The sequence below is a fragment of the Perognathus longimembris genome, chromosome 6 (genome assembly GCF_023159225.1).
Source record: "Perognathus longimembris pacificus isolate PPM17 chromosome 6, ASM2315922v1, whole genome shotgun sequence".
Lineage (NCBI taxonomy): Eukaryota > Metazoa > Chordata > Mammalia > Rodentia > Heteromyidae > Perognathus > Perognathus longimembris.
The window spans coordinates 69,391,640-69,419,370 of record NC_063166.1 but is presented as its reverse complement, the minus strand read 5'-3'; the positions used below and the strand labels follow the sequence as shown (position 1 = coordinate 69,419,370).

Sequence of the window (27,731 nt, the reverse complement as noted above, 5' to 3'; positions counted from 1 at the left end):
GAAATGGTGTTATAGGTAGCTGTGAACTCAGAGGAATTAACTGAATATGGGTTCTCAAATGCTAACACAAGTGTAAGCTCGAAGGTTAGGGGTGCAGCTCAGTGTCAGAACACTTGCCTAGCATTGAAAAAAACAAAAACAAAAAAACAGTATAGTCTTCATTAGTAGAGATGTAGTGTACAAACCCAAGGGGACTTTGGTTCTGTTCTATTTAGTGATTTTGTCTTTTTCACTTAAGCCACAGTTAAGGGAAGGCATAGAAGGATACATTGGTGAATGATCTAGAAATAGTGTCTTGTGAGATTCAGCTGAAGAAACTAGAGCTGCAGAGATAGGAAAAGAGAAAGAGAAGAAGCCAGCAGCAGTTTAGAGGAAGCATGATTACAACCCTCCAGGAATGGAAAGACTGCTGTGGTAAAACACATGATACATTTGTGTAGTCTTAGAGGATAAATCTATGCATAAAAAGACATAGATAACTGCTGTTATTATCGAGCAGTTCCTGGTACTAGATACTGTGTTAAGTACTTTTTTTTTTGGCCAGTCCTGGCCTTGAACTCAAGGCCTGAGCACTGTCCCTGGCTTTTTTTGTTCAAGGCTAGCACTCTGCCACTTGAGTCACAGCACCACTTCTGGCCATTTTCTATATATGTGGTGCTAAGGAATCAAACCCAGGGCTTCATGTATACGAGGTGAGCACTCTTGCCACTAGGCCATATTCCCAGCCCTGTGCTAAGTACTTTCATCTGTATTTTACCTGTTACTGGAGAGAGCTGCTTGAATTCTCGTTTTACAAATGAGCAACCATATTATATTGCTCCTTAGGTAGACTTCAGATGAATTTGAAGGTCTTTTAAAGTCTAAGGATGGACTAGGTAAGCAATCAAGTTCTCTATGGTCAAGAAGTGCTTAGGTAATTATTTAGGAAAGTGAAAAATGGATTTGAGCATGTCCAGGGGAAGAAATAGTAGTAATACAGTGAGAGGGTAGCTGGTTGAACCCTAGATTTCTCTCCAATCTTGCACTCTGAACATCAACCAGAACTGTGGTTCTGGTACCACATTTCCTGAAAGAAAACCCAGCCTTGCCTCTTATTAGCTATATGACCTTGGGCAAACTCATTGCATCTTTCCTCAGGCTTCTTTATTATATGTTAGGCTGTCACTGTCTTGCAACATGGAGACAATAATAGTTCATATGTTGTAAAACTATTGAGGGGGTGTTGTTTACAGGTAATGCAGATAAACACAGTAGACCTTAGTTACAACTATTATTCATTATAATTTATGTAGTTCTGGGGATCAAACCCAGGGCTTTGAATATGCTAGAAAAACACTCTGCTATGAAGCTTATGTGTAGTCTTAGTGAATTTGACTACTCTTGATAATTTATGTATGAATTACATGGTGTTTTGCTTCTTTTCCTCTTCAATGCTTTCCTTTTTTTTTTTGGCCAGTCCTGGGCCTTGGACTCAGGGCCTGAGCACTGTCCCTGGCTTCTTTTTGCTCAAGGCTAGCACTCTGCCACTTGAGTCAAAGCGCCACTTCTGGCCATTTTCTGTATATGTGGTGCTGGGGAATTGAACCCAGGGCTTCAAGTATACGAGGCAAGCTCTCTTGCCACTAGGCCATATCCCCAGCCAATGCTTTCCTTTTTTAAAGATATAGTAAGGGCTGGCTTTAGCTCAGTGGGTCCTTCGATGAGCAACCTTCACAACCGCACGCACGTGGCTCCCTGTCTTGTGGGTGGTTCGAGACCTGTGGGCGCTCTCCAGCCCTTTTAAAAAATAATAAAAAAAAGAAAAAATATATAAAAAATAAAGATATAGTAAATATTCTATCCTCTTATTTTAGAAATAGAAAAGTAGGAGCTGGGAATATGGCCTAGTGGCAAGAGTGCTTGCCTTGTATACATGAAGCCCTGGGTTTGATTACTCAGCACCACATATATAGAAAAGGCCAGAAGTGGCACTGGGGCTCTAGTGGTAGAGTGCTAGCCTTGAGCAGAAAGAAGCCAGGGACAGTGCTCAGGCCCTGAGTCCAAGCCCCAGGACTGGCAAAAAAAAAAAAAAAAAGACTAGAAATAGAAAAGTATTAATGACATTGCAACCTTAAGTCACTTCCTCTTTTAAAAATATATTTTTTTATTATAAAAGTGATGGACAGAGGGGTTACAGATACATAAGTCAGGTAAAGAGTACATTTCTTGCTGGGTGCTAGTGGCTCATGCCTGCAATCCTAGCTACTCAGGAGGCTGAGATCTGAGGATCTCGGTTCGAAGCCAGCCCAGGCAAGAAAGTCTGTGAGACTCTATTCTCCAATAAACTAATTAGAAAAAGCCGGAAGTGAAGGTGTGACTCAAGTGGTAGAGTGCTAGCCTTGAACAAAAGAGGCTCAGGGACAGCACCCAGGCCCTGAGTTCAAGTTCCATGACCAATGAAGAAAAGACAAAAAGAGTACATTTCCTTATGGACAATATCTTTATGGTTTCTCTAACAAGTCAAATAAGTTAAATGGGTACATGATATGACTCCATTGTATTTGACTGATTGGCAGGCATCTTTAAAAGGAGCTTATAGTTTAGTTGTACAAACAAATGTACAAACAGAGGCTGGGAATATAGCCTATTGGTAAAGTGCTCACCTCGTATACATGAAGTCCTGGGTCCAATTCCTCAGCACCACATATATAGCAAAAAGCCGGAAGTGGCACTGTGGCTCAAGAGATAGAGTGCTATCCTTGAGCAAAAAGAAGCCAGGGACAGTGCTCAGGCCCTGAGTTCAAGCCCCAGGACTGGCAACAAAAACAAAACAAATAAACAAATGTGCAAACAGATAATTTCCATTTCCAGTTGAGTGAGGTGGTCCATGCTATTGGGGAGGCCAAGATCAGAGTATTTCTTTTTTTTTTTTTTTTTTTGGCCAGTCCTGGGCCTTGGACTCAGGGCCTGAGCACTGTCCCTGGCTTCTTCCCGCTCAAGGCTAGCACTCTGCCACGTGAGCTACAGCGCCGCTTCTGGCCGTTTTTTCTGTATATGTGGTGCTGGGGAATTGAACCTAGGGCCTCGTGTTTCCAAGGCAGGCACTCTTGCCACTAGGCTATATCCCCAGCCCCAGAGTATTTCTTTAGTCCAGGAGTTTCAGGCTAGCCAGAGCTAGTGAGACTCTGTCTCAAAAAAAGAAAATAGACATGGTACAAAATTTGATTTTAGAGAGAATAGAAAGTGCTGAGATTCAAACAAGGGTAAAATGTGTATTACCTTTATCTGTAATGTCCTAAGTTTTAGAAAAGAAAATGTAACTGTTAGTTTAAAATGAATAAATTTTAAAAAGTAAAGAAATTCCAAATTTAGGCTCTTCATTTTCCTGCCTCTCTTTTCTTTCTTGCTCTGTTAAATTTCTTCTACTCCACTAAACTACCATCCCACACCATCTTCACTGCTATGAGCAGAAAACTCTCTTACCCTACTTCACAGAGAAAATAGAAGCCATGAGAAGGAAATTTATATATCCATATTTTCTCTGGTCTCTAGCATTTTGTTCCATCATTTCCATTGTGTGGCTTGCTGACTTTGACTTATGTCTATATGCTATGATTTGGATAGGCCTTGGGTGTTCCTCAAAGTTCAAGTATTGTAAGTTCCATCCCCAGGGTGGCAGTATCAGCAGGTAAAATGGAGCCTTCAAAAGATGGAGCTTAGTGGAAGCTCCTTGGGTCAATTGAGGGCACTGCCTTGGGAAGGAGTTAAGGTAGCTCTCACAAGAGTGTTGCTACAACTTTTGCCTGGTTTCACCTGGCAATCTCTGACTTCCTTTTGGCAATGTGATCACTGGCAGCTCCTGCATGTGCTCCTTCCATTGCTATTCACCATGACGCACATAAGAGTACTTCAGGCTAGGAATGTGGCCTAGTGGTAGAGTGCTTGCCTAGCATGCATGAAGCCCTGGGTTCCATTCCTCAGTACCACATAAACAGAAAAACCTAGAAGTGGAACTGTGTGTGGCTCAAGTGGTAGAGTGCTAGCCTTGAGCAAAAAGAAGCCAGGGACAGTGCTCAGGCCCTTAGTTCAAGCCCCAGGACTGGCAAAAAAAAAAAAAAGTACTTCATTAGGAATGAGTCAATGCCAGTGCCATGCCCTTAAGCCTCCAAAACTGTGAGCTAAAGAAACCTTTTTTCTTAACAAAGTTGGTCTGCCTCAGAGACTTCATTATAACAATGATAAACTAATACAGCATAGTATTTGTATCTGGAGTAGTTTCCACTACAGGCATGCACTACCATGCTCAGCTTGAGTTCTATTTTCTTGAGGTCCTGTGATTGACCTAATAGTTGGCAAATGCCCTATCAAGGAGCTCTATATTTGGTTCCCCATCCATTTATTTTTATTTTTGGCGCTGATACTGGGACTTGAACAGAACGCTTTGCCCTCCTGCTTAGCTTTTTCAGATCATGGTTAGTGATGTACCACTTGAACCACACTTCCACTTCTGCCTTTCTTCTCACTAATTAGAGACAAGGATATTTCCCATTAGTTTGCCTGGGCTGACTTTAAGTTTCTCAGATCTCAGCCTCCTGAATTATCAGTATTATAGATGTGAGCCATCAGTGCCTGGCTCCATCCTTTGAAGTTTGACAAGGGTGCAAGAATATGAAGATGAGGAAAGAAAATTTTCTTCAATGATGTTGGGACAACTGGATTTCTACATAAGAATGAAAGTAGACCTTTATCTCACACCACATACAAAAATCAACCGAACATTTGTTAAAGACTTAAGCGTCTGATTGGAAACTTTAAAACTTCTAGAAGAAAGAGTAGGGGAAAAGCTCCATGACATTTTAAAATACATGATCACAAAAGAATAGGTACCCAAAGCAAAAATAGACCAATTAGATTATATCAAGCTATACAACAGGGCTGGAAATATGGCCTAGTGGTAAAGTACTTGCCTCATATACATGAAGACCTGGGTTTGATTCCTCAGCACCACATATATAGAAAATAGCCAGAAGTGGCACTGTGGCTCAAGTGGTAGAGTGCTAGCCTTGAGCAAAACAGCAGCCAGAGACAGTGCTTAAGCCCTGAGTTCAAGCCCCAGGACTGGCAAAAAAAAAAATAATAATAAAAGCTGTACAACAAAGGAAACAATAACAGAGTGATTACCTATGAAACTGGAGAAAATATTGGCAAACATATCTAGTAAGGAGTTAGAACTGAAATACAAAAGGAACTCAAATAACTCAATAGCAAGAAAATAAATGATTAGATTAAAAAATGAGGAAGAGATCCATGAAAATTATAGACATTCCTCCAGAGAAGAAATACAAATAGGGGCTGGGGATATAGCCTAGTGGCAAGAGTGCCTGCCTCGGATACACGAGGCCCTAGGTTCGATTCCCCAGCACCACATATACAGAAAACGGCCAGAAGCGGCGCTGTGGCTCAAGTGGCAGAGTGCTAACCTTGAGCGGGAAGAAGCCAGGGACAGTGCTCAGGCCCTGAGTCCAAGGCCCAGGACTGGCCAAAAAAAAAAAAAAAAAAAAAAAAAAAAGAAATACAAATAGACTGCAAATGGGAACAAATAGACAACATATGGGAAAAATGCTTCTCATTAGTCACCAAGGAAATTAATATAATATATATATATATTATATATATAATATAATATAATGAAGTTTGAGGTAGCAGCTTACATCTGTAATCCTGGTTTCTTGGGAGCCTGAGATTGGCTAGACCTTGGTTCAAAGCCAGCCTAGAAGTTGTAGGACCCTCTTCCAAACTGATAAACTGGGCATGGTGATGTGTACCTGTCAACCTAGCTACAATGGGGATGGTGAAATAGGAGGATTGCAGCCTTAATGTGTGTCTGGACAGAATGTGAGGTCTTATCTAAAAAATAACTAGTGCAAAAAAAAAAAAAAAAAAGAACTAGTGTTGTGCTGGGCACCAGTGGCTCATCCCTGTAATCCTAGCTACTCAGTAGTCTGAGAGCTGATGATCATAGTTTGAAACTAATCCACTCAGGAAAGTGTGTGAGACTCTTATCTCCAATTAAGCACCAAAAAAGCTGGAAGTAGAGCTGTGGCTCAAGTAGAAGAGCAAAAGGTCCTGAGTTTAAGCCCCAGAACCAGTGCACACACAAACACACACACATGGAACAAAGGGCTGTAGGGGTAACTCAATGTTAGACTGCCTGCCTACCAAATGTGAGGCCCTGAGTTCAAACCACAGCAAGGACAAAAACAAATACACAATGAGGTATACTTTGTACTTATTAGAAAAATTAATGTAAAAATGTTGATGGCCAGGCGCCGGTGGCTCATGCCTATAATTTTAGCTATTCAGGGGGCTAAGATCTGAGAATCACGGTTCAAAGCCAGCCCAGCAAGGAAAGCCCATGAGATTCTTATCTCCAATAAAGCCCTAGAAAACCAGAAGTGGCTCTGTGGCTCCAAGTGGTAGAGTGCTAGCCTTGAGCTGAAGAGTGCAGGGACAACGCCCAGGCCCTGAGTTCAAAGCCCCATGATCAACAACAACAACAACAACAAATGTTGATGCAGATGTGGAAAAAAGGAACTCTTTATACTGTGGCTATGAATGTAAATGAGTAGAGTCATTATAGAAAATAGTATGGAAGTCCCTAAAACTGGGAATGTGGCTCAGTGGTAGAGTGCTTGTCTAGCCCTGGGTTCGAATTCTCAGCACCACATAAAAGGCCAGAAATGGTGCTGTGGCTCAAGTGGTAGAGTGCTAGATTTGAGCACAGAGAGGCTCAGGGACAGAGCCCAGGTTCAGCAAAAAAAAAAAAAAAAAAGCGGTTATAGAGTCAATCTAGGTGTCTATCAACATTAATGGATAAAGAAAATGTTTACATTCACAAGGATATATTCTATGCAGCCTGAAAAAGAAGGAAATTCTGTCATTTACAAGAACATGGATGAATCCCTATGAAATTATGTTGTGAAATAAACAAGGCACAGGAAGGCAAATACTGCATCTCACTTGTATGTGGATGCTAAACTCATAGAAGTGGAGAGTTCCCCATATTATTCTGCACATGAGCTGTTTATTATTTTTCCTTACAGCAACTTTCACAGTTCCCATTCCCACTCCACACACATACACCAGTTGAAAATATTTTTCAGTAGCCCTCTTTGCCACTGGTTTATGAGTTTCACAAAGCACTGGTATAGTGCAGTATAGTATAGTAAACACTTTCCAGAAGCTTTGAGGAAAGGAAGTCCTGAAATAGCCTGGTCCTCTGCTCCAGGTAGATTCCTGCAGCATTCATACATGCTGCTTTGATTCTCTTAGAATACAATAGGAGTTCTCTGGCCAACTGGCCTCTCAAGAAACTCCTCACATTCTTGATTTTGTACTATATTCTCTCTCTTTCCCTCCCTCCCTTCTTTCCCTCCCTCCTTCCCCTATCTCCCTCTCTTTTATACTGGTGGTGGTACTATTTTTTTTTTTTTTTGGCCGTCCTGGGGCTTGAATTTAGGGCCTGAGCACTGTCCCTGGCTTCTTTTTGCTCAAGGCTAGCACTCTGCCACTTGAATCACAGTGCCACTTCTGGCCGTTTTCTATGTATGTGGTGCTGGGGAATCGAACCCAGGGCTTCATGTATAGGAGACAAGCCCTCTTGCCATATTCCCAACCCTATGGTGGTACTATTAAGATTTGAACTTAGGGCTGAGCCATGCCTCCTGCCTTTTGTGTAGTTTCCCACATCACTGCACAAAGACCAGGATACCACAATCTTCCTATTTTAGGATTCCCCTGTATCTAGAATAACATGTATGTGCAACCCAGTTCAGCATTTTTCGTTGAGATTGAGCCTGTTGGGCTTTTCTGCCCAAGGTGACCTCTAAACTGCCACCCTTGTGTCCCGAGTAGTTAAGATTAGAGGCCGGAGCCGCAGTGCCCAGCTACATTTCCTGTCAACATTCAAAGGTACGCTCATTAAACTACCAACCAACCAATCACGAACTGTGAATTCTATCCGACTTCAGGTCAGTATGTGACAGCACTCTCTCCTGGACTTTCAGGATTCTGCTAGCTTAGACTTCTTAGACTTCTTCTCTGGCTTTTAAAAATATTGGGATTTCGGCTGGGAATATGGCCTAGTGGTATAATGCATGCCTAGCATGCATGAAGCCCTGGGTTCGATTCCTCAGCACCACATAAACAGAAAAAGCCAGAGGTGGTGCTGTGGCTCAAGTGGTACAGTGCTAACCTTGAGCAAAAAGAAGCCAGGGGCAGTGCCCAGGCCCTGAGTTCAAGCCCCAGGACTGGCAAAAATAAATAAAAAAATTGAGATTTCTTAACCTGCTCTTTTCTGCCCTCATTGAAAACACTCGTGGGGACAGGAAAGAAGTGGCATTAACACTGGGGTAAGAGTATGGGGGCAAGGCCGATGGGTACTCGGAAAAGCACGTGGAAGCTCGAGGTCTCGGAAGAGGCGCCCGCGGGGAGAGGACTCGAACCTCTGTGACGTGCGGCAAGATTAGAAGAAAGAAAAGCGCAGCGAACTGAGCAGCCCGGGGAGTGCGGGCGGGCGCATGCGCACCGCGGCCGCCGCGCGCCTGCGCAGTGCGCGCCCGACGTGTTTTGGGCAAAGGACGAAGTGGTGGCGGCGGCGGCGGCGGCGGGTCTTCCGGAAGCCCACCCTTCACCCGGAAATGGTTATTGAGGAACATGGCGTTGCTGATGCGAGTCCTTGTGAGTGCAGGAGTAATTCTCGGGGGTCGCGTACTGGGTCTCCGGGTTGGAATCGGAGGGGAAGGTCAGGTGGAGCGGGAAGAAGGTGCTACAGGGGAGCTTGTGAGGTCACCGGGCTGCACGATCCATTTCCTGCCGGGAGACTGAAGCAGCTTCCCACCTCCTCTGACCCCTGATTCGGCCTTGTCCTGTTCCCCGCCCCCCTCTCTCTCTCCCTCTCTCTCCCTCTCCCCCCCTCTTCCTCTCTCTCCTCTCCCCCCTCCCTCCCCCCCTCTTTTTTTCTCGCCCCTTCCTCTCGTGACATCTGACCCTTACTTGGTGAGGTTTGCTTTTCCTCAGTCACCGTCTGTCACCCATTCCCCTCAGGGAGAGGAGCTCGCAAGGCCCTGGTTGGAGCTGCTGGAGATCCTGGTTTTAGCCCTCATCTGACACTGATGCTTTGTGACCTTGGATGTGCCACTTGAGTGTCTGTTCCCACGTGAAACGTGAGGACATTTGTCTCTTTGCAGTTCCATTGGACTCTGAGGTTTCCTGAGTTTATTTTAGAGACCATAAATCAGTTCTTCCTTGCACAGTTTTAAGTGGGATATATAGCTAATATCAGGTCGAAAGCATCTTTGTCTAACAGAGCTTTTGGAATCCTAGGAATTCAGTTAATAGTTGAATGAATGAATGGAGTAAAAAAGACTACCAGACTCTTATGCACCCATATGGGTAGCTACTGTGCCTCCTGAGATTTGGGCTCAATCCTTTTGAAGTGCACTGCCAGCATACTCTGATTTCTAGGAAGTAAGGAGAGAGAATGTGGCAGGGAAAAGGTTGGGAGAATACAGAGCTTAGTTCCTAATCATGGTGGGAACACTGTTTTTCAATACAAACAATACCTGTTTCTGCCTTGGATTAGCAGCTAAATTATTATTGTTATATTGCTATAATTTTTTTTTTTTTTGCCAGTCCTGGGGCTTGGACTCAGGGCCTGAGCACTGTCCCTAGCTTCTTTTTGCTCAAGGCTAGCACTCTGCCACTTAAGCCACAGCACCACTTCTGGCCTTTTCTATATATGTGGTGCTAAGGAATCAAACCCAGGGCTTCATGTATAGGAGACCTGCACTCTTGCCACTAGGCCATATTCCCAGCCCTGTTTTAATCTTTTTATATGTGACTTAGAAAGATAGGAATTTTACTTTTTGAGTTTTACCAGCCTAGCAGGTACAGAACTCTTAATTGCTGCTCAGGAAATACATATTAGAGGAATAGTTCCTACAATCTAAGGAAAGATTCACTTGATGAATTAACTATTGATGCCAAAGCAGAAATCGATTCAGATGTACAGCTAGGAAAATGGCAACTAGTATGTTCTACATGGCATGTCTCTGTGTGTGTGGTGTTGGGGATGAAGTACAATCTTCACATATGCTAGGGTAGTTCTCTACAATTGAGTTATAACCTCAACCCTATATTGCTGTTTATTTTTTTGGTGTGATCCTGGGGTTTGAACTTAGGGCCTGGGTGCTGTCCCTGAGCTTTTTTGCTCAAGGGTAGAACTCTACAATTTGAGCTACAACTCCACTTTCTGCTTCTTCTTCTTCTTTTTTTTTTTTAATTTTTAGTTAATTAGAGATGAGTCTCAGGGCCTTTCCTGCCTGGGCTGGCTTTGAACTGCAATCCTCATATCTCAACCTCCTGAGTAGCTAGGATTACAGGCATGAGCTACTAGAGCCCAGCTTTATTGCTTAATTTTTAAGTTGGATATGGGGAAAAACATGCAGGATGCTGGTGGCTCACACTTGTAACTCAGCCTATACTTGGGAGACTGAGAATGGATGGATTGTGGTTTGAGTCTATTCTGGGCAGAAAAGTTAGTGATAACTTCTTTTCAACCCTGTAGCTGGGTTCATTGATGTGTACCTGTCATCTTTAGCTTTCTGGGAAGCCTGAGATCTAGATTGTCATAATTCTAGGACAGCACCATGCAGAAAAGTCTACCAGACTCAGTATCAATGGAAGAAACTGGGTATGGTGGTGGGTGCCTGTAATTAAACAGCCATACTGGGAAGCCTAAAATAGATTGCAGTCCCCAGAAGTAGTACCTGGGCAGGAAGTAGGAGTAAAGTAGTGCCAAAAAAATTGGAGGGGCTGGGGATATGGCCTAGTGGCAAGAGTGCTTGCCTCGTATACATGAGGCCCTGGGTTCAATTCCCCAGCACCACATATACAGAAAATGGCCAGAAGTGGCGCTGTGGCTCAAGTGGCAGAGTGCTAGCCTTGAGCAAAAAGAAGCCAGGGACAGTGCTCAGGCCCTGAGTCCAAGGCCCAGGACTGGCCAAAAAAAAAAAAAAAAAAAAGTGCTGGAAACATGGTTTAGCAGTAGAGTTCATGGCTAGCAGAGAGGGAAGCTGAATATTTTGGGGGCTTGAGACTTGAAATGAACACTTCTATTTGTCTTGGAAATTATTGACTGTGCTACCTATCTCAAATATTTTTGTCCCTGAGTGTGGGGACTGGGACTGTTGTAGGTTTATTTTTTCTTCTTTTTCTTCTTTTCTTCTTCTTCTTCTTCTTCTTCTTCTTCTTCTTCTTCTTCTTCTTCTTCTTCTTCTTCTTCCTCTTCCTCTTCCTCTTCCTCTTCCTCTTCCTCCTTCTTCCTTCTTCCTTCTTCCTTCTTCCTTCTTTCTTCTTTCTTCTTCTTCTTGTCCTGGGCCTTGGACTCAGGGCCTGAGCACTGATCCTCTGGCTTCTTTTTCAAGGCTAGCACTTTGCCACTTGAGCCACAGTGCCACTTCTGGCCATTTTCTATATATGTGGTGCTGAGGAATCGAACCCAGGGCTTCATGTATACGAGGCAAGCACTCTTGCCCCTAGGCCATATCCCCAGCCCTGTTTATTTCTTTTTAGCATCTACAGAAACCACTTCTTCACTTGACCTCTGTTAGTTGGATCTTGGATCTTTGTGTGTGTGTGTGCTGGTCCCAGAGCCTGAATCTAGGGCCTGGATGCTGTGCCTGAGCTTCTTTTGTTCAGGCTTAGCACTCTACCACAGCTTCACTTCTGGTGTTTGATTCTACTTTTGGTGTTTAATTGGGGATAAGAGTCTCAGACTTTCCTGCCTGGGCTGGCTTTGAACTGTGATTCTCAGATCTCAGCTGCTTGAGTAGCTAGGATTATAAGCATGAGCCACTGGCACCTGGCTAGTTGGATCTTTTTTATACAATATAATATTGGATAAAGAAAATCTCTTTTACTTTATACTCTAATTTCCTCAGGTTTTCTTAGCATTCTTCATAATGTAAAATGTGTTAGAATATTGGAAGTCCCTTAGGACTAGTTGATAGTAGCAGTAAACATGAAAACAGCAGGTATTTTGATTACTTACTCTGAAGAGGCATTTAGGCAAAGCACTGAGGAGTTCATTAATGCAGTAAAGTGCACCACTTTAAGAGTCTAAAAGACTTGCTTTACTTCTTACTAGTAAAATCATGAGCAAATTGCATAACTTTCCTGAGTCTCCGATGTTCTTGATCAGTAGGGTGCTAGGGTTGGTCATTGAATTAACTGATGTTATTTTTATCCAAGTACAATGGCTCACATCTAAATCCTAGCTACTTTGGAGGTGGAGATATGGAGGATAGAGGGTGGAGGGCAGGCTGGTAGAAAAAATTGTGAGACTCCCTTCAATAAAAAATTGGGCATGGTGGTATGTACCTATCATCCCAGCTACTTTCGAAGCATAAATAGGAAGCTTGTGGTCCAGGCTAGTCCGGCAGACAAATTTGAGACCCTGTCTCAATAATCAAAGCAAATAGTGGGTTACAACTGAAGCAGAGCCCCTGCCTAGCGAGCATATGGCTCTGAGTTCAAAACCCTAACACTACCCCCTAAAAAAGTGGTTCCCCTCTTTTCTTTTTTTTTTTTTTTGGCCAGTCCTGGGCCTTGGACTCAGGGCCTGAGCATTGTCCCTGGCTTCTTCCCGCTCAAGGCTAGCACTCTGCCACTTGAGCCACAGCGCCGCTTCTGGCCGTTTTCTGTATATGTGGTGCTGGGGAATCGAACCTAGGGCCTCGTGTATATGAGGCAGGCACTCTTGCCACTAGGCTATATCCCCAGCCCGTCCCCTCTTTTCTTGGCAGTAGTAGGGTTTGAACTCAGGGTCTCAGGTTTGCTAGGCAAGTGTTCTACCACTTGAACTACACTTCCAGCTAGAGTTGATTTTTTAAACCATTTTTATGGGTACAATTCTGTAGCATTAAGTACTTTGTTATGCTACTCCCATTGCTATCATCCACACAACTCTTCATCTTGCAGAACTGAAACTCTGGACCTATTGAAAACTAGGTCCTTCTGTAAAACATATAGCTTGTACAAGTGTCCTCAGCTTCTGGTAACCACATTCTACTTTTTGTCTATGGGTTTACTATACTAGGTGCCTCCACATAAGTGCATTTATTTGTTTGACCTTTTGTGACTGGCTTCAAAATTCATCCATGTTGAAACAGCTGAATGGCATTGCATGTGTGTACCAAATTTTATTTATCTATTGATCAATGATCACTTGATTAATTCCACTTTTTGACTTTTTAAATAGTGGTATCATGAACATGGGTGTTCCTGTCCCTGCTTTCACTTCTTTTAGGTAATAGAGTTAGTAACTCAGTAATGGAGTTGCTGGCTTGTTTGTAGCCCCGGATGGCCTCAGACTCAAGATTCTCCTACCTCAGCCTCCTGAGCCCTGGGATAATGAGCATGCCCCACCATGCCCAGCTTGTTTAATTTTTTGAGGAACTGCCATGATGTTTTACACAGCCAACATGCTATTTTACATTTTTACTATCAGTACACAAAGGATACAGTTTTTCTACAGCCTGACACAACCTTGTTTTTTTTGTTTTTTGCCAGTTCTGGGGCATGAACTCAAGGCCTGGGTGCTGTCCCTGATCTTCTTTTGCTTAAGGCTAGTGCTGTACCACTTGAGCCACTGTGCTATTCCTGTCTTTTTCTGAGTAGTTTATTTGAGATAAGAGTCTTACCTTTTCTGCTTGGGCTGGCTCTAAACCAAGATCCTCAGATCTCAGCCTCCTGCATAGCTAGGATTACAGGCCTGAGCCACCAGTGCCTGGCTTAGCCTGTTTTTTGGTAACAGTTATTTGAGTGGGTATGAAATGATAACTCAATCGAGTTTCCTTTCCATTTGCAGTTTCTTGATGACTAGTGGTGTTGATCATCTTTTCATGGCCTTATTGATTATTTGTATATCTTTAGAGAAATGTCCAAATTCTTTGTCTACCCTTTAATTAAGTTGTTTTTAGTGTTAGTGTTATTTATACATTTTGGAAATTAACCCTTTATTAGATATATGATTTGCTGGTGGCTGTGAGATATTAAGCAGGGTATCATTCAACAGAAGCATGAATTGTGTATTGATTAGTTGATAAAAATGTGACCAGAGACTTGCAGGAACTTAAACTTGTTTTTCTCCCAGAAGCAGTGCTTAAAAAAAATAGTTCAGGGGCTGGGGATATAGCCTAGTGGCAAGAGTGCCTGCCTCGGATACACGAGGCCCTAGGTTCGATTCCCCAGCACCACATATACAGAAAACGGCCAGAAGCGGCGCTGTGGCTCAAGTGGCAGCTGCGTGCTAGCCTTGAGCGGGAAGAAGCCAGGGACAGTGCTCAGGCCCTGAGTCCAAGGCCCAGGACTGGCCAAAAAAAAAAAAAAAAAAAAAAAAAAATAGTTCAGGAGGTGGTAGTGTGGTTCATTGGTAGAGTGCTTGCCTGGCATGCCTGAAACACTGCAAAACAATAGTCAGGTTTGTTGATATGGAGATCGAGGATTGTGGGTTTGAGGCCAACCTACATTTAAAAACAAAAAGAAGAAGAAGTCTGTGAGACTCTTATCTCCAATAAATTACTCATAAAGTCAGAAGTGGCACTATGGTAAAGCACTAGCCTTGAGCAAAAGAAGCTCAGGAATGGAGCTCAGACCCAGAGTTCAAGCCTGGGACCAGCAAAAAGAAAAAGTAAGATTCATTGTTAACCAGTGGCAGGGCCTAGTGTTGTGCACCTGTCAACCCATTAATGAAGGAACTAAGAGGATCACAGTCCGGGTTTGCTCAAGCAGAAAGTGCGACCTATCTTGAAAATAACCAACACAAAGAGAGCTGGGTGGAATGATTGAAATGGCAGAGTACCTGCTTAGCAAGCTCTAGGCTTTGAGTTCAAACCCCAATACTGGAAAAAAATACAACCCAATATTTTAAAGAAAATGGTTCTGGAAATCCTAGCAACTTAGGAGGTTGAGATCTGAGGATTACGGTTTGAAGCCAGCCTGGGCAGGAAAGTCCATGATACTCTTTATCTCCAGTTAACTACCAAAAAGCCAGAAGCAAGCTGTGGCTCAAGGGGTGGAGTGCTATACTTGAGCACAAAGGGACAGCGCCCTGAGTTCAAGCCCCACAACCCTCCCCTCACCCCCCCCCCCCGCCTGCCCCCCCCCCCACACAAAAGAAATGTTCCTTGGAGTCTGGTACTGGTGGCTTGTGCCTGTAATCTCAGCTACTTAGGAGTTGAGATCCAGAGGATCTAGGTTTGAAAGCAGTCCTGGAAGAAAAGACCTCAAGCATCCCACTCCAAAATAATGAACCAAAAGCAGTGCTGGAGTGGAAGGGAGGGTACAGAACTCAAGTGAGAAAAATGCAGCAGTGGAGCTCACTGGACACAAAAGAAAGTGAACTATGTAACTTGTAGGTAGAGATGGGAGGGAGGGAGTGGGAGAGAAGAGAAGACACTGTGCAAAAGGAAATGCATTCATTACCTGACTCACGTAATTGTAATCCTTCTGTAGACCACTTTTATAATAACAGTAAGCTAAATTAATTATTTTTTAAAAAAGTAGTGTTGGTAGTGTTGCTTAAGTGGTAGAGTGCTAGTAAACTGAGTGAAGCCCTGAGTTCAAAGCTCAGATCTGCTAGGGGGAAAAAACGTTCTTTGGGACACTGCTGTGAGGTAGTTTTTATTATTTCTTTTTGTCATATGGATAAATGGAGGCCTGACTGTTAAATAATTCAGAGTCACATAGCTATTTAATGAAAAGCTTGGGTTCAGGCATCTTTCTGCTATACCTCAGCAGTTTCAGTGAAGGATTTGGACAAAAATTGCTGTGGGATTGGAGAGGAAAAGAACACTGCTGATTGCTCCTTTCTCCTAATACAAACTAGTTTCAAGTATTGGCCTGACACCAAATAGAGCTAAAAACAGAGAAAGATTTTGTTGACATTGGAAATAACATGATGAAATTCTTAATTTTTTTTCTAAGTTTGCATTATTTCTACTTGTAATTTTTTCCTGCTTCCACCCTGATTCTGTAGAAGGTTTTTTGTTGTTGTTTTTTTTTTTTAAATCTCAACTCATATTTACATTTTAGGAAAGGAACTCCTGCCATTAAATGATTCTGCTAAATCTGTCATTAATAAAACACAAGTAATTATCTCTTATTTGGAAACAATTACAATAGATCAAACCTCAATTGAAATAAAGTATTTTTAGCTTTACTTTTTGTTTTATTTATTTATTTTTTTGAGACAGAGTTTCACTACGTAGTCCAGGTTGGCTTGAAACTCAATATTTCTGCCTCAGCCTCCAGATCATAGCTTGGATTATAGAACACACCCAGCTTTTAGTTTTCATTTGAAATAAGAAGTACTATGAATGGCCTATTATAAACAGTTACATAATTTTATAACTGTAGAAAGTCTTAGTATCTATAGGTAGAATTCTAATGCTTTTCCCTGCCTACCTCTGACACTACTACCAAGAAGGAAATAGAGATTAAATTCAGCTTAATAAGGAGTTAGGCTCACTGGGGAGTACATTTGTTATATATATATATATATATATTTTTTTTTTTTTTGGCCAGTCCTGGGCCTTGGACTCAGGGCCTGAGCACTGTCCCTGGCTTCTTTTTTGCTCAAGGCTAGCACTCTGCCACTTGAGCCACAGCGCCACTTCTGGCCGTTTTCTGTATATGTGGTGCTGGGGAATCGAACCCAGGGTCTCATGCATACGAGGCAAGCTCTCTCACCACTAGGCCATATCCCCAGCCCCTGTTATATATATTTTTAAATCTTTATTTTATATAGAAAAGGCCACCAGACTACATAGAGGTTGTTCGTTAGCCAGCAGTCAGCTCAGGGTTTTTTGTTTGTTTTTTGTTGGTCATGGGCTTTGAACTCAGGGCCTGAGCGCTGTCCCTGAGTTCTTTTGCTCAAGGCTAGCTAGCACTCTACCACTTTGAGCTGCAGTGCCACTTTCAAACTCAGTGTTTTCTGACTACATGTAATTTTTTTTTTCTTGCCAGTTCTGGGGCTTGAATTCAGGGCTTGAGCACTGTCCCTGGCTTCTTTTCCTCAAGGCTAGTACTCTACCACTTGAGCCACAGCGCTACTTCCTGCTTTTTCTATAGATGTGGTGCTGAGGAATCAAACCCAGGGCTTCATGTATATGAGGCGAGCACTTTACCACTCGGCCATATTCCCAGCCCCACGTATAGATTTTAATTATTTTAGACTCTACCAGTAGTTTTATCTCTAGTGTTAGACCTAGAAGGAACTTTGGAGATAATCCCTTTACCCTTTCATCCTATAAATGAGCATGGATTCTGAAGTTGGGTCACTGGCTTTCCCCTTGTAAAACATGTTTGTTAACTGTGACATTGGTAAAGTGTTTTAGCAATGTAAGTGAAGTATTGACAGTATATCTAGGCCACTGTGGTGATTGTGAGGCTTCAATATTGAGTGAGAGTTCCAGCCCTCTCCTTCCATCATTTGTCCCTCTCCTCTTAAAGATCACCTTCACCTCATTAGCATAAACTCCCAGGATTTAATGTTTTTTGTTTTGTTTTGTTTTGCCAGTCCTGGGCCTTGGACTCAGGGCCTGAGCACTGTCCCTGGCTTCTTTTTTGCTCAAGGCTAGCGCTCTGCCACTTGAGCCACAGCGCCACATCTGGCCATTTTCTTTTTTCTTTTTTTTTTTTTTTGGCCAGTCCTGGGCCTTGGACTCAGGGCCTGAGCACTGTCCCTGGCTTCTTTTTGCTCAAGGCTAGCACTCTGCCACTTGAGCCACAGCGCCACTTCTGGCCATTTTCTGTATATGTGGTACTGGGGAATCGAACCCAGGGCTTCATGTATACGAGGCAAGCACTCTTGCCACTAGGCCATATCCCCAGCCCCTGGCCATTTTCTATATATGTGGTGCTGGGGAATTGAACCCAGGGCTTCATGTATATGAGGCAAGCACTCTTGCCACTAGACCATATTCCCAGCCCAACTCCCAGGATTTTAGAAGCTCTGTTTCAGCAAGTAGTTACTAGGTTCAGATGCATGTTTCTTACTGTGTCACAATATCACAAGTACACTGTCCTGACTCTGGTAGAAATTACTGTTTTTCTGTTTCTAGAGAAACCAGGCTAACATCTCCCAGGGGATTCCAGTATGCAGCAGATTGTTCCCAGTGTGTCCTACTCAAGGACAGTGGGGCAGAACTCTGTCTGGTACTTCGCAGGTAAGATTTGTTGTTCCTTTGCTTGCTATGAAAACTTTAGTGTTTATGTGTAAATGTCATATAGTTAAGAAAGGAAAATGGAAAAACCTCATGAGACTGCTCTGGGTCTCTCTGGTACCAGGGTAGGACTGTGTCCTGCAGTATGGTGTCTGGGTGTTGCCTGTCAATGTCCCAACAGTGGAACTTCGCCTAAGATACCATGTTACAGTCTGATGATTTTTACTGTTGGGGAGTTAACTTTTTTCAGTTTTCTTTTTGAAGCTACTGTATGCTACTATTTTACTGTATGCTGTTATTGTTATTTTATTGTAAAGGTGATGTACAGAGAGTTTACAGTTACATACGTTAGGTAACAAGTACATTTCTTTTTGAACAGTGTCACCCCCTTCCTCATTTTTTCCCCTCCCAACCCTCCTTCCCCCAGTGTAAACTACTTTTATTTGGGATGAGACTTTTTTTTTCCTTTTATGAACCGAAAAATCTGAGAAACAATTAGTGGAGGCCTTAATTTACCACTAATGTATGATTCATTACAGTGTAGCTAACTTTAGGCCCTCTGAGTTTTTATCATTAGTCATACAAATAACTTTTGTAATAAAGGAAGTAAAAATTGCCTATGAAGTCAATATTTTTGTTTCTACAGGTTCTTTTCTGGCCTTTATGTATGTTTGTGTGTATGCCAGTTTTCCCCTTAAGTACCTCAACAAATATCTACAGTATTTTATATTCTTGTGCCTTTTCACTTATTAGAGGAGACATCATTCATGTTTAGAAAGCCTTTTTTGGGGGCTAGAGGTGTGGGTTTAGTGGTAGAGTGTTAGTATAGCAAATGAAAGGCCCTGAGTTCAAATGCCAATAGTGCCCTCCCTCAAAAAGCCCTTTAATGTGTGTGTGTGTGTGTGTGCGTGTGTATGTATATGTGTATTAGTTCTTGGGCTTGAACTAAGGGCTTTGGGACTGGCCCTTAGCTTTTTCACTCAAGGCTGGCACTTTACCACTTAAGCCACAGCTCCACTTCTGGCTTTTTGCTGGTTAATTGGAGATAAGAGTCTCAGAGACCTTCCTGTACAGGCTATCTTTGAACTATGATACTCAGATTTTAGCCTCCTGAGTAGCTAGGATTATAGGCATGAGCCACTAATACCCAGCTATTTCCAAGTCATTGTTAATTAATTCTTATACATGCTTTGGTATTTTCAGTATTTTCAGTTTGAGACCAAGCTGGAGTACAGGAGTACACCAACACTTTAACTTAGATTCCTTCATTTTAAATTTCCTTAATATTCCATGATATGTAGATCATGTTTTCTTTATCTTTTTTTTTTGATTATGTGGTGCTGAGGAATTGAACCTAGGGCCTCATGCATGCTAGGCAAGCCCTCTGCCACTAAGCCACATTCCCAGCCCCGATCATGTTTTCTGTATTCAATTTATTCAATAAACATTTGAGTTGCTTCTACTCTTGGCTAATGTGAGCATGAGTTGGCTACATAAACATGAGTGTGGGGCTGAGTACATGGTCTAGTGGTGGAGTGCTTGCCTTGTATGCATGAAGCCCTGGGTTCGATTCCTCAGCACCACATATATAGAAAAAACCAGAAGTGGCGCTGTGGCTCAAGTGGTAGAGTGCTAGCTTTGAGCAAGAAAGAAGCCAGGGACAGTGCTCAGGCCCTGAGTTCAAGCCCCAGGACTGGCAAAAAAAACCCCCAAACCCAACAACAACCCCTGCCTGCCCCCTCCCCCCCAAAAAAACCCATGAGTGTGCAAATATCTCTTTTGAGCGTTATCTTTGAATTCTTTTAGCTATATATTTGAACTTGGATTGCTGGATTTTATAATACTTTCATTGATTCCTTAAAAAAAAAAAAGGAGTTTCAGTTCCACAAAACTGATGGTTCTTGACTGCAACATTCATACAAGGTGTTTGCATACAGGTGATTTTCTCTTTCCATCTTTCCTACTTTTTTTTTGGTCAGCCTGGGCCTTGTCCCTGAGTTTTTTATTATTATTATTATTATTATTATTATTATTATTATTATTTTGCCAATCCTGGGGCTTGAACTCAGAGCCTGGGCACTGTCCCTGAACCTCTCTGGGCTCATGGCTGGCACTCTACCAATTGAGCCACAATGCCACTTTCAGCCTTTTCTGTTTATGTGGTACTAAAGAATCGAACCCAGGGCTTCAGGAATGCTAGGCAAGCACTCTACCACTAAGTCACATTCCCAGCCCTCTTTCCTTCATTTGTTAACTGTAGGTTTTTTTTTTATTTATTTTTATTTTTTTATTTTTTTATTTTTTTTTGGCCAGTCCTGGGCCTTGGACTCCGGGCCTGAGCACTGTCCCTGGCTTCTTCCCGCTCAAGGCTAGCACTCCGCCACTTGAGCCACAGTGCCGCTTCTGGCCGTTTTCTGTATATGTGGTGCTGGGGAATCGAACCTAGGGCCTCGTGTATCCGAGGCAGGCACTCTTGCCACTAGGCTATATCCCCAGCCCTAACTGTAGTTTTTTTAGAGTGTGCTGCCCTGGGGCTTGAACTCTGGGCCTGAATGCTATCCCTGAGCTTTTTCACTCAAGGCTAGTGCTGTACCATTTAAGCCACAGCTCAACTTTTGGCTTTTTTTTCTTTTTTCTTTTTTTTTTTTTTGGTACTGGGGATCGAACCCAGGACATTGCACTTGCTAGGCAAGCGCTTTGCCACTGAGCTACATCCCAGCCCAACTTTTGGCTTTTTTTAGCTGGTTAATTGGAGATAAGAAGAACCTCTTGGACTTTCTTGCCTGGATTGGCTTTCATACTACAATCCTCAGATCTCAGCCTCCTGAGTAGCTAGGATTACAGGTATGAGCCATCACCACCTGGCTTTGATTGGAATTCTTATGTAAGGAAGAGCTGTCACTTCTTCCCCATTTGTTTATTTCTTCAATTATTTACTGATGTCAATATAAACTCATTTCTCCCATGATTTAGAATGCACTTTCTGATTAGCTATTTTGTTGATCATGTCCCAGTTTGGGCTATTGAGAACTCCTTAGTTTCTTTCTATATCCGTACCCCTCTTATTTTTTGAACCTCCCTTATTTCCTGGCACTACAAAGTGTGTTGGGTTCATGTTGTATTTTCATTGCTTTAGCCCTAAGTTCAGTAATTTCTCCAAGGAGCCCTCATTCCTTTTATTGGAGAATGGCATTTAGAAAGCAAGAAGTGCTGGCTGGAAAGCCCTCTACATCTGTGGCTCAGCCATAGAATGGTAGAGTACTTGCCTAGTTTTGCAAGGCCCAGGGTTTGATCCCTAACCCCAAAAGCCAAACAAATAAAACCTAAATCAATTAGATTGTGGGTGATAGTGTGCCTGAACCTATGGTGAAGTCTTCTCTGTTTTTGAAGGTAGCTTGATGTAGGAATAGACATAGAATATATGTTTTACTTCTTAAAGCTACTTTGAGCCTTGTGTCCTGATCTCCAGAGTGGGAAAGAAACAGCATCTGCTTTACAAGATTGTTATGGGAGCTCTAATACACAAGGATATACCTGGCAGGCACCTAGGAGCTATGCTATTTGAGCAGATTTTCTCTTGATTGAATAAAGTAGAACTTAAAAAGAAATTGTCCTAAAACTACCTTCAGTTAGTTACAACCTCTCCCTTGGTTTTAGTTTCCTCATCTGTGAAGTGAAAAGGTTGGACTAGAAGATCTCTGAGATTACTTCCAGCTCAAGTGTTATTCTAAGTTACTCCTTAATTCTTTAGTTGCCTTTTCTCCAAACTAAACAGCCTCAATTCATTTTAATCTTTCCACTAGGACCTTTTATTTATCCCTTTGATCATTCCTGTGGTTCTTTTTCTGGATCTTCTCCAAGTTGTCCTTCTCTTTGAAAAAAAAAAAAGTAAAAATATCCACCTACTTTTTATTGAGTACCAACTCCATGCCCAGAATGGTGTTCAGCATTGGGGCAGAAAATAAAAGAAGCATAATTGCACTGTGCTCCTAGTGGAGCTTATAGAGTTTTGTTTTTTAAAAATTATTAAAAAATACACAGAAGAACAGTTTGAGTTTGTTCCTGTCCCTGCCCCTCTCATGTCCAAGGGGACTTTTCACTTTCAGAACCTTTTTTAGAAGCAAAAGAAAGAAAGAAAAAAAAAAAGATGGTAGGGATTCTCTAATAAATTCAGGGTCGTGGGTGTGACCTAGTACCAGACAAACAAATAAACAACCTAATGGTCATCTGACCATTGAGAGATTCTACCTTCATTTAATTTTTTTTTTGTTGATCATTTCTCAGTTTTCACTCTTCTGAGTAATCCTACAGTGAAGATGTCTTGCACGTGTTTTCTCTCTAGGAATTTATTTTCAGAGTAATATATTTGCCTATAATCTTATCTACTCAGGAAGCTGAGATTTGAGGATTGAGTTTTAAAGCCAACCTAGGCAGGCAAATCTAGCTAGGCTCAACTAGTAGAGTACCAGCGGTAGTGAAAAAAGCTGAGAGAGCCTTACGCCTTGAGCTCAAGGCCCGCTACCAGCAATACTAAAACAAAAACAAAATAACTGTGTGTTTATTCTTTTTTTTTTTTTGCCAGTCCTGGGCCTTGGACTCAGGGCCTGAGCACTGTCCCTGGCTTCTTCCCGCTCAAGGCTAGCACTCTGCCACTTGAGCCACAGCGCTGCTTCTGGCCGTTTTCTGTATATGTGGTGCTGGGGAATTGAACCTAGGGCCTCGTGTATCCGAGGCAGGCACTCTTGCCACTAGGCTATATCCCCAGCCCTGTGTGTTTATTCTTGATGATAAAAATCTCTAACCTAGCCAGGTGACAGTAGCTGATATCTGTAATCCTAGCTACCCAGAAGGCTGAAATCTATGGATTGTGGTTCAAAGCCAGTCTGGGCAGGAAGTAAACCACCAAATAAACTACTTAAAAAGCTAGAAGTGGAGCTGTAACTCAAGTGGTAGAGTACTAGCCTTCAACAAAAGCTCAGAGACAGCACCCAGGCCCTGAGTTCAAGCCCCATGACAGGCAGAACAAACAAACAGTCTTCACCAACCTAATAGTTGGGGTGAAGATTAAAATTACTTATGAATATAAGGCATTTATCATAAATTCTGGCACATGAATCATTACAAATAGTGGCTGTTAAATTGCCAAATTACTTCAGATGAAGTATGAACATGGAAGGCAATGATGATGAATGGAAATCTCTATTACCTTACTTTGTAAGAAGCACTTTATATAAGTAAGTTTTCTTTTCTTTTGTCTGTTGTGGGGCTTGACTTTGCCCTTGCTAGGTGGGTGCTATTATACCACTTGAGCCCTGCTCAGGTGCCCAGTGTTTCTTAGATACGTTTTTTTATCTTTCAGTGGCCCCAGATGAGCCAGTCTCAAACCTGCAGTGGAGCAGAAGAGATTCCAGGAATAGATGTACAACATAGTAGAAAGTATCATACCCCAAATAAGGTGAGAATTCTTTGTAATTTCTAGATTTAACAACTACTTTCAGACAGATCTTATTTGGTTCTCAACAAAATTGTGAGTTGGATGAGGCAAGGAGTTTAAGCAAATGAGGCACAAGGAGTTGAAGTGGCTTACCTAAGGTCCCAAAGACGGTATGTGGTAAAACCAATATGAACATAAGCCATCAGAGCTTGTATCCTGTGTTTCTTCCATTGTACTGTCTCATCTAGAAAAATACATTAGAGGAAAGCAATCAATGCATCATGTACAAGTTAAAAGTTAAGTAATATTGACCAAAGAAAGTATTTAATTGAGGGAATTTCTTAACTGGGTAGATAGCCAACTTTTGGAAAGAGTTTTTTTTGTTTTGTTTTTTTGCGGAGTAGAAGGTAGAATCTCATCAGGTAGCCCAAGCTGGCATTGATCTTGAGATCTTCCTGCCTCAGCCCTCCCAAATGCTGGGATTACAGGTATCCAGAACCATGCCAAGCCCCTAGGAGCTTATTTTCAATTTACAAGACGCATATCTTTTATATTTCTTAATAAATTTTGTGTACTAAAGCATGTAAAAGTGTAAAAACCTTTCAGTTGGTACTTGCTTTGGTCATTTTGGTTTTGGATGACTTTTGCCTGCTTCTAGGCAATATTTTTCCTCTTCCTTTCCTTTACACTAATAAACACAGAATTTTCGCAGAACTGTTCCTTGAGAGATAGGAACCAGATTTCATTGTTATACATTTTTTTCCCCTGGTCCTGGGGCTTTGACTTAGAGTCTGAGCACTGTCCCTGGCTTCTTTTTGCTCAAAGCTAGCACTCTACCACTTGAGCCACAGCATCACTTCTGGCCTTTTCTGTTTATGTGGTGCTGAGGAATCCAGCCCAGGGCTTTGTGCATGCTAGGCAAGCACTCTACTGCTAAGTAACATTCCCAATTTATGATTTCATTGTTAAAAATTTGATTGTATTGATTTATTATATTTTACTCTTTAAATTAGAATATATTAATTGTTACAGATGTGTTTCATTTAAAATTTTCTGTTTAATGATACTTTTTTTTTGGGGGGGGGGGGGCCAGTCCTGGGCCTTGGACTCAGGGCCTGAGCACTGTCCCTGGCTTCTTCCAGCTCAAGGCTAGCACTCTGCCACTTGAGCCACAGCGCCGCTTCTGGCCGTTTTCTGTATATGTGGTGCTGGGGAATCGAACGTAGGGCCTCGTGTATCCGAGGCAGGCACTCTTGCCACTAGGCTATATCCCCAGCCCCTTAATGATACTTTTCTATCTACTCAGAAGGCTGAGATCTGAGAATTGCAGTTTGAAGCCAGCTTGGATAGAAAAAGCTAGAAGTAGAGCTGTAGCTCAAGTAATAAATCACAAGGTTTGAGCTTTATATCTCAAGGATAGTGCCCAGACCCTGAATTCAAGACCTAGGACTGGTATACACACACACTTATTTTTTATTTATTTATTTTTTTTTGCCAGTCCTGGGGCTTGGACTCAGGGCCTGAGCACTGTCCCTGGCTTCTTTTTGCTCAAGGCTAGCACTCTGCCACTTGAGCCACAGCGCCACTTCTGGCCATTTTCTGTATATGTGGTGCTGGGGAATCGAACCCAGGGCCTCATGTATATGAGGCAGGCACTCTTGCCACTAGGCCATATCCCCAGCCCCCCCCCCCCCCACACACTTTTAAAAAAGACTTCTCCTCCTCCTCCTTCATCATCATGTTTTTCTTCTCCTTTTTTAAGCTTAGTAGGAGTTCTTAAAGTATAGTTTACTCAGCATTTTCCAGGTCTTTCCTGCTCAAAATAAAGCAGGTACTCAGGGACAAGTGCAAGTATGTTTGGTAAAGATAATGCCACTCAAGTTGGCGGAAACATCAAGGAAAAGAAAATAGGCCAATTAGTAAATATGTGATCTTTTTCCTTGGAAGCTGACATTCATTCCTTCTTTCTTTCATTAACATCAGGAACCCATTGCCTTATTTAGCTCGATGTTTTCCTATTCTGTCCTTAGGAGAATCATTTACTAAGAAATGATTAAGCATCTACTTTTTCAGGCGACAGAAGGAAGTGTGGGACATTAAAGTTCATAGTAATAAATAGTGCCAGAATAGCTAGCTGTCTGCTGTGTGGGAAGGGCCCTTGTTCACCCTGCTTTGGCAAAGGGGTATTACCTGGCAGTGGTGGAGAATCACAAAATACTTTTCCACAATGCGTTCGGAGTTTTGTAGTCATTTTTCAGCACAGTAGCCTTCTGCTGTGTGGTCTGATCTTAGTACAGACGTCTGTCCTCCAGTACTGACTCTGTTGGTGTCCACCTGGAGGAGGCGGTCAGTGAAGACGATGGTTTTCTTCAGCCACACCAGAGTCTGGTGGCTGCTGAAGTCCACTGGTGCCAGATGAACCAGGTGCTATGACCCGACCTCCCTGAAGACTCCCTATGTGAGCTGAAGAGCCTGCATCTGCTAAGGCCTCTTGAAGGCTGCACCACACATTTCTTCTTGGCCACCATTGTGTCTCCCTGAGAGTATCCTTTTTAGCTACATGCTGGGAGCTCATGCCTGTAATCCTAGCTACTCAGAAGGCAGAAATGGAATCTCAGTTTGAGGCCAGCCTGGGCAAAAAGTTTGCAAGATCTCATTCTAACCAATCAAAAACTGTGTGTGTTGGCATGCATTGTCTATAAAGGAAGCATAAATAGGAGGATTGCAGTCCAGGCAGGCCTGGGCATAAATGAAAGACCTTTTGCTGAAGCTCAAGGGGCTGGTAGAGCCACCTTCTCCCTAGTAAGCACATGGCCTGAGTTCAAATTCCAGTACCACCAAAAATAAAAAAATAAAAAGTTTTGCAACTAATTTTAGTTTATTTCTCTTTGATTAAACAGCTTCCTACCTTCAAAGATTTCCCACAGCCTGTGGAAGAAAAGGTTGGAATCTTCACAAAGATAATAGAAGCTATGGGATTCACAGGACCTTTGAAATACAGTAAATGGGTAAAGTCTTACAAGTTCTTATTTTTCCTTTGAGGCTTTGTCCTTTCTGCTGCTAATAGAAGATTTTCATTAGAGTTTTCGCTCTGCTTTTTCCAAAATTTGTAAATTATTTTGAGAATCTTCTTGAATGTACTTGCTCAATCTCTACTTCCAAGTCAGATTTATGCAACTAAAATACTCAACCTGCTTCCTTAGAAGGATTGACAGTGGAAGGATTGGCCCATAAGATTGGAATTTTGGGAGGGGAAGTATGGCTCAAGTGATAGATCTCAGTTCAAAGTCAGCCTAGGCAGGAAAGTTCGTGAGACTCTTATCTCCAATTAACTACCAGAAAACTGGCAGTGTCACTACTGCTACAAATGGTAGAGCACTAGCCTTCAGCAAAAGAGCTCAAGGACAGTGCCCAGGCCCTGGGTTCAAGCCCCATGCCTGATCCCCTCCACCCCCCCAAAAAAAAGTGCATGGCGGCGGGAGGGGATGATATATTGTAATTATCGTTTTTGGATTTAAAAACTTAAAAAATGTTTCATTTGAAAGTCACAAATTAGATAATCCTAGCTGCCGAGGAAGAGTGAGGTTTGAAGTCATCCAAGGCAAAAAAGTTAATTGGAGACTCCATCTCCAATTAAGCAAAATGCTAGATGGGGGATGTGGCTCAAGAGGCAGTGTCAGCTATGAGTGAAAAAGCCAAGTGAGTTGTTCTGAGATAAAGCCTCAGTACTCACACACACACACATGCACACATGCTCTTACACGCACACATGCACACAAACATAATAAGAGGAAAGTGAAAGCAGTTTTCAGTTATTGGGTTCCATTTGGTTGCTACCATATGCTTTGTCTAGTCTGATTTTTCTTTATGATTCCAGAGAGAAAACTCGCCACCATTTGGAGGATTGCTAAATCATCACGAAAATTCCTTTACTCTCTTAGCTTAGGTCAGCTTCTGATTTTTCTTGGTAATTTTTGTGACCTCAATCAAATCCTTGATGTTTTTCTTTTAAATTTAAAATTATCTATTTT

At 42.3% G+C, this 27,731-nt stretch overlaps 1 protein-coding gene across 3 annotated transcripts in view; it reads left to right on the top strand.

Moving 5' to 3' along the window:
* The first annotated feature begins 8,614 nt into the window (after positions 1 to 8,614).
* Positions 8,615 to 27,731, top strand: part of LOC125353413 (ubiquinol-cytochrome-c reductase complex assembly factor 1) — an 84,644-nt gene continuing 65,527 nt past the window's right edge. Inside the window, exons 1-5 of one of the 3 annotated variants that reach the window (XM_048349077.1) lie at positions 8,679 to 8,748; positions 15,013 to 15,026; positions 18,165 to 18,269; positions 23,626 to 23,721; positions 26,601 to 26,708. In XM_048349077.1, coding sequence (XP_048205034.1) covers positions 8,679 to 8,748; positions 15,013 to 15,026; positions 18,165 to 18,269; positions 23,626 to 23,721; positions 26,601 to 26,708 — 393 coding nt within the window. Of the gene's footprint in view, positions 8,749 to 12,872; positions 13,228 to 15,012; positions 15,027 to 18,164; positions 18,270 to 23,625; positions 23,722 to 26,600; positions 26,709 to 27,731 lie in introns of those variants that run through there. The other 2 variants (XM_048349075.1, XM_048349076.1) reach the window with 2 other exon arrangements.